General features: G+C 43.6%; 1 protein-coding gene across 1 annotated transcript in view; it reads left to right on the top strand.

Annotated features, from left to right (window-relative positions):
* Window positions 1-1,630: 1,630 nt before the first annotated feature.
* Window positions 1,631-10,000, top strand: part of LOC308382457 (serine/threonine-protein phosphatase PP1-beta catalytic subunit-like) — a 35,279-nt gene continuing 26,909 nt past the window's right edge. The window contains exon 1 of the mRNA XM_080860185.1: window positions 1,631-1,756. Within this exon, the coding sequence (XP_080716311.1) occupies window positions 1,705-1,756 (52 nt within the window). The 5' untranslated portion in view covers window positions 1,631-1,704. The remainder of the gene's footprint in view (window positions 1,757-10,000) is intronic.

Here is a 10,000-nt window from a genome sequence, read left to right as displayed (position 1 = left end):
GCAATCAGTGGAGCGAGTACAAAACGGATGGCACCCAGGCTAACTCAGCTCAGGGAAGCGGGCATCCAAGTGCTCACAAACTTTAAGGACAAACAGAATAATGTCACTTTTGTTCACTGCATGTTTTCCCACGAGCAAACTCTTTTCGCGCTTGCCTCCGAGCATATGTAAATATGTCTGAAAGTTTTATCCTACCTGAGTCAGTTTGGACTATTTCATCTAGTCGCTCATGTTTAAACGTTAGGCAGACCTTTTTCTGGGGCACCTGCTCTGCCTTTCTTTTCGCCATGGTAGCCTATAACTGCTGGAGCAGAGCCCGGCAAGAGAGCTAAAGGAAATTTTGTATGTAAACATTCTAACGCACATCTGGCTTGGTTGTCAGACATGTCAGTATTTTAAATGTTTATTACCTAGCCTACATCCCCTTTGATGCTCAGATTTTTAAACCCTAAAAAAAAAATCGTTTATGCCGTCTGAAAAATGTGCGCTGTCTGAAAAATCTATTGCGCGGCCTCTTCGACTGGCCTGCGCGGCCGCGCATGCGCACAGCTTAGAGGGAACATTGGTTCCGGGGTGTGCCTTAATCAGCGATATAGTAACTGTACGACCTGTTTTCATCTACCTGAGCATTCCATATCAGTGCGCACTCAAAAAAAAAAAACTACGTGTTGTGGGGAATGTAGTGGGGAATGTTTCATGTGAATTAAGCCATCTACACGACTTTTTATATGTCTACATTGACTCGGTTAGTTGTTTCTGTGCTACACGAATGTTGCAGAGTATTGTAAGTCTTAACTGAAAGTCTCGAATATTATTTGTAGGTGACTGCTAACGCTTAGATCAAAAATCCATTGAAACAGATAGTAGCTAGCTAGCTAGCCTCGCTGCTAATAAGTATAACGTAGCTCTCACACGTGAGTTAGTGGCGATATCCAAATCAATATAAACAAATATTAACAAAGTTGAAAGTGTCCCATTGTAGTTTTTGTTATTTTAATGGCAACTTTATAAAATGAGCAATGTGAATGAACAAAATGGTGCGAGATCAATGTCGATCTCCTAGCTAATCATGAACAAACTTTTTGTGCTAGGCTAACAGACGTGAAGTTCCCAATGCTATTTGTCTGTTGCATAGCAACAGCCACACAAAGGGGGACTATTTTCTCTTGGCTAATGAAATGCGATACACAATGTTTGCTGACTAGAACTTTTGTGTGCTGAAAGGCAGCTTACTGTTTATAATTTAATTTTACTTAATATTTATAAAGTCGCTGGCAACCGTGTTATAAAAGCAATAAGGTACTCGAGTCAGCGCGTCGGGCCTAACAACACCCTCGAACAAGTACATTATTGACGATACCGTACTGCCTCTCGAACCTTATTGCTTATGTCTATGATATGAATGCCTTGCCATTCTAATATGGAATGTTATCAGGTCAAATTGTAAGGTAATGCTGGATTTTACAACGGCCAATCACAAATCAAGGATTTGAACAATCAGTTTTAGAATAAACTTAACTTTAAACTTCGTTTTACCACTGTAAATGACCGGCAGCTTTAACAGGCTGGGGTCCTGTTGTCACGAAGGCGATGTGGGCGGAGAGACCCAGGGGCTTGCATTCCACTACTTCGGAGCCCAGGCGGTGCCTGGCAGACGTGTAGGGTTGCTCTCTGCGAAACAGCCTTGACAGCAACACTACAGAAATGGCGGAGGGAGAGTTGGATGTCGATTCGCTTATCTCCAGACTCCTAGAGGGTGAGTTTTTAGCTGTACCGTTGCTGAGCTCTGTCCAATTTCACCTAAATGGTTTATAGCTTGTATGCTTTTTTCGAACGGCAACAGTGTCTTTCGTCTTCATTTTCAATACGCCCTGGCTTGCAAAAGGGAGAGCCCGCGTAGCCTTGTAGCTTTCATGTCGGCCGTCACTTATTTTGTTAATGGGCACACCTTTGCTGGTGTCGCCATGAGTATTGTTAGCTATTCAGTGCAATACACCGAACATATTATTTTAAAGGAATGGATATCTCATTTCATCACATATCCAACGAGTGCGAGATTTGTTTATGCTGACAAAGTTGCAGAAGTTGATTGTTTTGTGATGTGGTCACCTATGTTTTTGGACTTCCAGTTTATGAGGGCTTCTTGCGGGGAACATAAATGTCCGAATCAACACTGTATGTTTCATAGAGGTACCATAGAGATTTATATAAAAGTCATCTAATTTGTGGTGAAAGGTAATCAGAAAGTGACTTCGGAAGAAGGGCTATGCTAGCTTACTTGATTGTTCTTTCCGGACAATTTTATGGGCTTTTCGTCTGTAGGCTAAATGTGTTTACTTTTGACCAGTTTTTGTAGATACATTGTTGCAACTGTTGTGTGTGTTCAAGAAAGCAATTGTTACTTTTAAGAAATATTGACAGATAATGGTGTGAAATATAACCGGTGCTACCACCACCAAAGACGGTAACCTGGCGTCAGTTTAATCGAGTGTACTGTAAAGAATGTCATGTAGATTCATAGTAGAGTAGGCTACTGGCAGTAGGATTGCCAGGAGTTTGTTGGTAATTTCACAGTTCTACTATAATCATACAGTAGGCTATAGGATGTTACTGTAATAACACTTACGGATTGCCAGTCGCCTACATGATCATTTTTTTTAACGAATTCCACAACCTAAGACCACATATTCTTTTAGAGATCACACGTTTAGCTTTACTTATGCTAAGCGATAGTGTTACTGTTGGCTGTATATAGCTGGCATGTTATGATGTCATTTGCGTAGTGAACAAAACGATGATGCCACACACCATTCAGCAGATGCACAACACAGTATTCATGCGGGTAAGAGTTAAAGTTTTGGTCACCACTACTACAGTCGTAAACAGCCGTGTGCTGTATAAGTCCAGTCTGACAGTATGTGGGACTTACATATTGGTCTATCAATTTTGTATTCACGTTACCAATATACTAAAGTGTACTCTGAAGGATGGAAGGTATTTTTTTAATTTCAAACCAAAGTTCAAAACTTCTTTGTCTTCCATAGCAGGGAAGACAAAGACTAACAATACAGACTCTTGTGACCCTTTAACACCTTTAATGGTAATTGTAATCCATTTTACATTGAGCACACAGGAAAACATTTTCTGTTTTTCAAATATCTCTCTTAGATTTTGCCAGTAGGCATCTCCACAATGGTTATCCTGACCATACTCCCAAAAATATACACAGTATGCGCTCATTTTGAGAAGCCACACTAAACGTTAAAATGAAACATCAACATCGACCAAGAGAGGGGCATCTGTTAATTTTTCTAGAGTGCAGGATGGATAATCCTCCAAAAGAAAGTATTTTTTTGTCATTTTTCATTAGATTGAATTGTCTGCCTCTTTTAGCAGCAGGTTGGCCTGAAGCCGTGATGCATAAGGCCGACAGACGGCCTTTGGCTAAGGTCATCGATGAGTATCTGTGGCTGTGGTTTTTGCCGGTGTGTCCCACACCATTGGCACTAGTTGGGCCCCTGTCGATGGCTTGTCGGCCGATTGAGCGCAATGAATCAGCGGCGGAGCGTATGTGCTAGTAGGCTATAGTCTGTGTGGTCAAGTACAACCTTCTTGCCCAGACGGAGGCGCTGTGAGGTGACGCAAGAGTCGATCTTTGTCACCGCCAATTCTTTGATATCGTTTTTGATCTCTGGCTTAAAACAAGAACAGGTAAAGATAAATGTAGGCCTGCTGTTTCGCAAAAAAAGCTCTGTATAGTCTAACGTTTTTTTTTCTCCTTTTTTAAATCTTTTTAACTTTTTTATTCCAGAGTTCCTCTCCAACGACCGTAGCGCAGAAATGAGAGTTGAAACGCATCATCACATTTCAGAAACAGGATTCCGTAGTACTAAAGTACAGGTTAACACTAAAAACTCGTATTGACCTGACGACTCAACCACTGACGCAGTCACACACACACAGGTCACACACACACACAGGTCATACACACACACACACACACACACACACACACACACACAGGTCACACACACACACACACAGGTAAATTATGCAGGAACGTGTGTGTGTGTGTGTGTGTGTGTGTGTGTGTATATGTGAGTGTGCGTGTGCGTATGCGTGTGCATGTGCGTGTGTGTGTGTGTGTGTGCGTGTGCATGTGTGCGGGTGTGTGTGTGTGTGTGTGTGTGAGTACATGTGTGTGTGTTCATTAGGAGCACTAGGTGTGACCCTACCCTGTAGACCCTCGTCCGGGATATTTTTATTTTTGAGTTTTCGTCTTAGAGACATAAAAAGAACAACCACGGAAACATTGAACCCTTTTCTAATATTATTGCTGAGGTCTTCTAGAATAGAATCATATATTCCATTTGTGCATCAATGTTTTTAGTTAAGCAAAATGTACAAAAACATCAAGGCATGTCAGACAACTTAGAAAAGTCTAAAAGGCCTTGGACCTTAGAGTGTGTTAAGTAACTATTTGAAAGAAAAATTTCTCAAAAGCAGGCACTTTTGACTAGTTTTGATGACCACACCTTAGCTGGTGTGCAACCTTTATCAATATTTTCCACCATTTTCCACCATTTGAGTACATAAGCATAAAGTTAACAGACACCATTTTAACAGGGTGATCCCATACACAAACCAGTTAACAGACTAGTTTTACAAGCTAATGTCCAGTTGGATTAGTCACTGGCAGATTAGAGAGCGTGTATACTTAGTGATAGTGACAATAGGTGTGAGGTAGGCTGTTTTACTTTTATGATTCGGTATTGTAACATGACCTTTTAAGGAGGAGGATCCGGCTGACTTGTCCCCTGGCAAATCATGAACATTGCTCATACCTCTTCAATGCTGAGCTGTAGGTGTGATGGTACAACTACAATCCTTCACTTTCTTCGCTCAAATACCTTGGTGATCAAGTCACAGCAAGTGGATAAGTACCCTTAGCAGAAAGGCAGTGGCAGGATGTTGAGCAAATTTAGTTATCTCTCCCTAGAACACCCAAGGGAGTGTTCCTCAATGATCTCAGCATGCTTGTCATTTACAGGCCCCAGTGTTAGCCTTGTCTGTCTTCTGATGCTAACTGTAGTTGATATACAGATATAGCTGAGGCTGTTTAAAGTAGGTGCTGGTTATCCCAAACACATTCTTTACTTTATAAGGTGTGTTCCGCTTGGCTCCTTCATTGAGTTACTGTGATTGGATTGTGGATCATTTGACATGCTTGAATTATGGGCTTGCTAAAAAATAATCAACAGTGTGGCTGTTCTCTGGAAACTGAGGGACTTCAACCTTTATAAGAAAACGAAGGCACCTTTGCTGTTGTTTTGGTGTGGGAGTTCTTGGTGCATTTGTGGTTAACTGGTGTTGCTGAAGGCCTTGGCAAATGGGAATCTGGCAATCAAGAGACATTCCTGGAAATGAGAGTGGAGGGCTGTTAACCACCATCAGGTTTAATGAAATGAGAGAATGAACATATTATGTACATGTGAGTGCACTGACACACACACACACACACAAACACACACGTACACGCGCACACAAGCGCACACGCACCAGAACAAGACACACAGACAGAAACATGTACGTGCGCACTCTCTGACTAACATTTTCAGCGGAGATGCTTCTACGTGGAAGCACATTATGGGATTGGAACCGAGCTTATGTAATCCTTCGAGAAAAAGACACAGAGACAACGGGAGAGAGAAGGAGGGAGAGAGGAACGGAGAGAGAAAGATGGAGAGAGAGACAGAGATTGAGAGAGAGAAGGAGGGAGAGAGACGGACGGAGAGAGAGGGATGGAGAGAGAGAGACAGAGAGAGCGGGATGGAGAGAGAGACAGAGATTGAGAGAGAGGAGGGAGAGAGAGAGAGAGATTGAGAGAGAGAAGGAAGGAGAGAGAGCCGGACGGAGAGAGAGCCGGACGGAGAGAGAGGGATGGAGAGAGAGAGACAGAGAGAGCGGGATGGAGAGACAGAGAGATGTAGATATAGACACACATGAAGCATACAGCTGAGCCCTGAGTTAGATGGCTGCAAGCTTTGCAATTCTGGAGAAACTTTGTTATTTCTTTTTGTGTTTTTTTTTAAGGTGGGGGGGGGTGCAGGGGGCTTTTGGACATGCTGTGGTTGCTGAGGGTTTCCAGATGTGCTTCGAAAAATCCTTCTAGAGGATCTCAGGATCTCGCGCTCGATCCAAGTCCCCGCAGTATCGCCATGTACTTTTCCACTGGCAAAGCCCAGGCCCAGCAGGCCAGCCCTTTATGGATGAATGGGGGCGAGGGCTGAGAATTGTGCCATACATGCTAATGCCCCCCACCCAACACACACACACACACACACACACACACACACACACACACACACACACACACACACACACACACACACACTCACACCATGTCCACTCTGCCACTCCATACTGTTAGTCTTTTCTTTGTTACTACGAACAAAGACATCTCAGAGTTAGAGAACACTCTGCATAACACAGCACAGCAGACACTGCTGCATGTCATCCATTTTTGTTGTTGTTGTTGTTTTGTGTTGGTTTCCTTTTTCTCTTTTGGTTTAGGTCAATTTTGCAACCATCTAGTAACGATGACTTGTCAGATAACCAGTTGCTGCCAAAGGACTTGAGTTGATGCCTTTGACAGGGATATGTATCGTGCTTCATAACTCATGGTTAATTCATGTAGACCGTGTTCTAGTTCTGTGTGTGTGTATGGTCTGTGTGTGTGTGTGTATGGTCTGTGAGTGTGTGTGTGGTCTCTGTGTGTGTGTCTGTGCGTGTGTGTGTTTTAAAGTGTAGGGAGCTCCCTGATATTCTGTTGTTGTCCTTGACGAGGAGGCTGGCTGCTTCATGTCCATTCCAATGAACCTCTTTGTGTTGTTATAGGCCTAGTTGTTGTAGTTGTTATACTATCAGCGCAGTCCGAGGAACAGCTCTGATTGATTAAGTGTAGCATTCAGTCAGACGGCGACACTCATCAACTTTTCTCTTCTGTTGTCTGAAAGCAAAGATGAACCATAATCTTTAAAATGGCTGCTATACCTCCTCAAAGGTCATCTTCTCCCAGGCTCTAAGGCTTCGCTGCCATAGCCCCCCCCCCCCCCCCCCCCCCATTCCTCTTTTGCTCTTTTGCCACCCATTTTTTCTCTCTTTTTCTTTCTCACCATGTCTCCCCTTCTGTCTCTCTCTTTTTTTCTCCTTTTCTCTCTCTTTTTCTAACTTTTTCTATCTCTTCTTAATATTTCATCACATCTTCCTCCCCCTTGCTCTCTCTCCTCTCCTCCTCCTCCTCTCTCTCCTCCTCCTCCTCCTCCTCTCTCTCTCTATCCTCCTATTCCTCTCTCTCCTCTCTCTCCCTCTCCTCCTCCTCCTCTCTCTCTCTCTCCTCGTGTCCCCCTGTCCCCTCACACTGAGTGATCCCTCTGTAAATGTCAACAGGCGCAGCTGTCTTGGACAGTAATTGACCACCTCCCCATGACATGCAGTCCAAATGGCAGAAGCCACTTGCAGAAATGTTGACTTTGATGAGGGACACCACGCCCTCCTTCACACACACACACACACTCGCACACACACGCGCACACACGCACACGCGCACGCACGCACACGCACGCACACGCGTAATAGGTTATAGTATACTGTGGGACTGGTCGATATGATTTATAGCGAAAGAGCGAGAGGGGGGGGGCAGAGCTTGGAAGAGCTTGTGGCTTTGCCTGCAGAATGGGCTGCCAAACCCCAAGACGTCCAAGCGGACTGGGTGGGACCCCCTACTCTGCTCTCCTCTGCACAGAGCACAGGATATAAAGCTTGGCCGGTGACATCACTGCACCTGGTCTTGCAGATCAGTCTCAAAGGTCGACGTTGTATGTTCTCACAGAGTGTGGAGATGGTGGGCGTCACCAACAAATGTGGCGAACCTTAATATTCTAAATGCGCTGACCGTAGCTGTGGTGCTCATTAGTTGACTCGGAATGGTATATTTTGAGCAGTAGTTACACCCCAAATGTAGTGTGTGCGTTGTATGTACATTTGTCTGTACGCAAACATGTGTGGATGTCAAGTAGTCTGTGGGGACGAATAACAGTAATGTTGTTTTGTTTTTGTACACATGACCTTTAGCTTTCTGTTTAGAGAGCTGTTGTGTTTATGTGCCATTTTAGTGAGACTTGCCAAGTGAGGCAATGTTATGTGGTGTATGTTGACATTATGTAAGAAAAATATCCCAGTATATGGCCAATGTCGACTATTTGTTTTCCATTTGGCATTCTTAATATAGTCGTTGTATCCTGTCCCAACTGATCTGTATCCTCTATAATCAGTCATTTTTAATAGTTTGTGCAGATGCTAGTTATTAGTAGTATTACAATTATTATTCTTTATTATTTTCATTATTATTATTATTAGTGGTCGTAGTAGGAGAAGTATTATAGTAATTATTTGTAAATAGTAATTACTACTTTATGTGGCATTTATACAGATCTGCTGTATGAGGTCTCCCATGAGTCAGTTCTGCAAACAGCCACCTGTAAACACGCACACACACACACACACACACACACACGCACACACTGTCTAATTGAGTTCACTAGTGAAGAAGACAGTGCACCTAGAGTCGGAGATTGGCATGTTTTATGAGGTGGCACAACGGTGCCTACTGTGGAGGGCATAACTGAGGAAGAACTCCCTGGCGGTGCTCCGTCCCTGTGGTCCTGACAGTGCTTACACAAACAGCATACCTCTGGTGGTCTGGATAGATTTAAGCAATAAGCCCCAAGAGGCCGTGCTTTGCGCTGATTTTAGAACAGGTAAGGGGAGTTGTTAGGCACGACGCGAAGCGGAGTGCCGTTAAACCCCCTTACCTGTTCTAAAATCAGCGCAAAGCACGGACTCGCGGGGCTTATTGCTTTTCTAAACCTGTTACTACACATATTTGATATGGTTTCATAAATAAAGACAATTAAATTTAAGAAACAATAGTTTAATGATAAACCGACATTCTTCCGCCACTAAAAATTATAGTTCCTAAATAAATCGTTGCCACGCAACCCTTGAAGCAACGCAACGGCCAGATGGAACACTGGGTATGAAATGCGCTATATGAATGCCTTGCCATTCGCTGCGCAGTAATATGGTAAATGTAATCAGGTCAAATTGTAAGGTAATGCTGGATTTTACAACGGCTTTTAGCCAATCACAATCAATGATTTGAACAATCAGGTTTAGAATCATGATTATCTTCTCTGGTCTTCAGTCTAGTGTGGGTCTCAAGAGACGGGGCAGAGCAACATTTTCTATGTGGTCAAGGGCAATTATATTATAAGCAGACTCTTTGGAAATGACTGTCTGTGTTGGGTCTCGTTTAACAGTAAGACTGCAGAATCAGACATTATATTTTGCACACCAGCAGTGTTAGCAAAAGCAGTAGCAACAGACACCTCCATGGTTCCAGATGTTGTAGACAAGTGGAGGATGCTTCATGAAACTCCTCTGCCTTCCTTTAATATTGCATACAATTCAAAAATAAGACTTGATCGCTGACGGCGGCTTGGTTTGATGTATGGAAAAAGATCTTCCAGACATCCTGCTATGGCAGTGGAGCTTTAGGACTGCCAATAGGAGCGTCCGAGTGTGTTCTGTGTCTTTCGGAGCGTCCGAGTGTGTTCTGTGACTGGCGGAGCGCTGTGTAGAAGGAAGGCATTATGGGAATGAACAGAATAGCGGGATGGAAAGTCCCTTTGGGGCAGAATACAGAGAAGAGCTTTAGTGTTTAGTGTTGTTTAGTGACATCACCCCCACCACCACTCATTCACACACAAACACACACACACACACACGCATGCCACCACTCCACCACTACTCTCCATTCCAGCCTTTTTTTCCCTCCTTTCCAATCCCCGATTTCTGTTTCTTGTTATGTCTACTGCCTGTGTGTGTGTGTGTGTGTGTGTGTGTGTGTGTGTGTGTGTGTGTGTATGCATGCATGTGT

The sequence above is a fragment of the Sprattus sprattus genome (genome assembly GCF_963457725.1).
Source record: "Sprattus sprattus genome assembly, chromosome: 21".
In the NCBI taxonomy this organism is placed as follows: Eukaryota; Metazoa; Chordata; class Actinopteri; order Clupeiformes; family Clupeidae; genus Sprattus; species Sprattus sprattus.
Note: the sequence above shows the minus strand (reverse complement) of the source record. Positions and strands in the feature narration are given on the sequence as shown.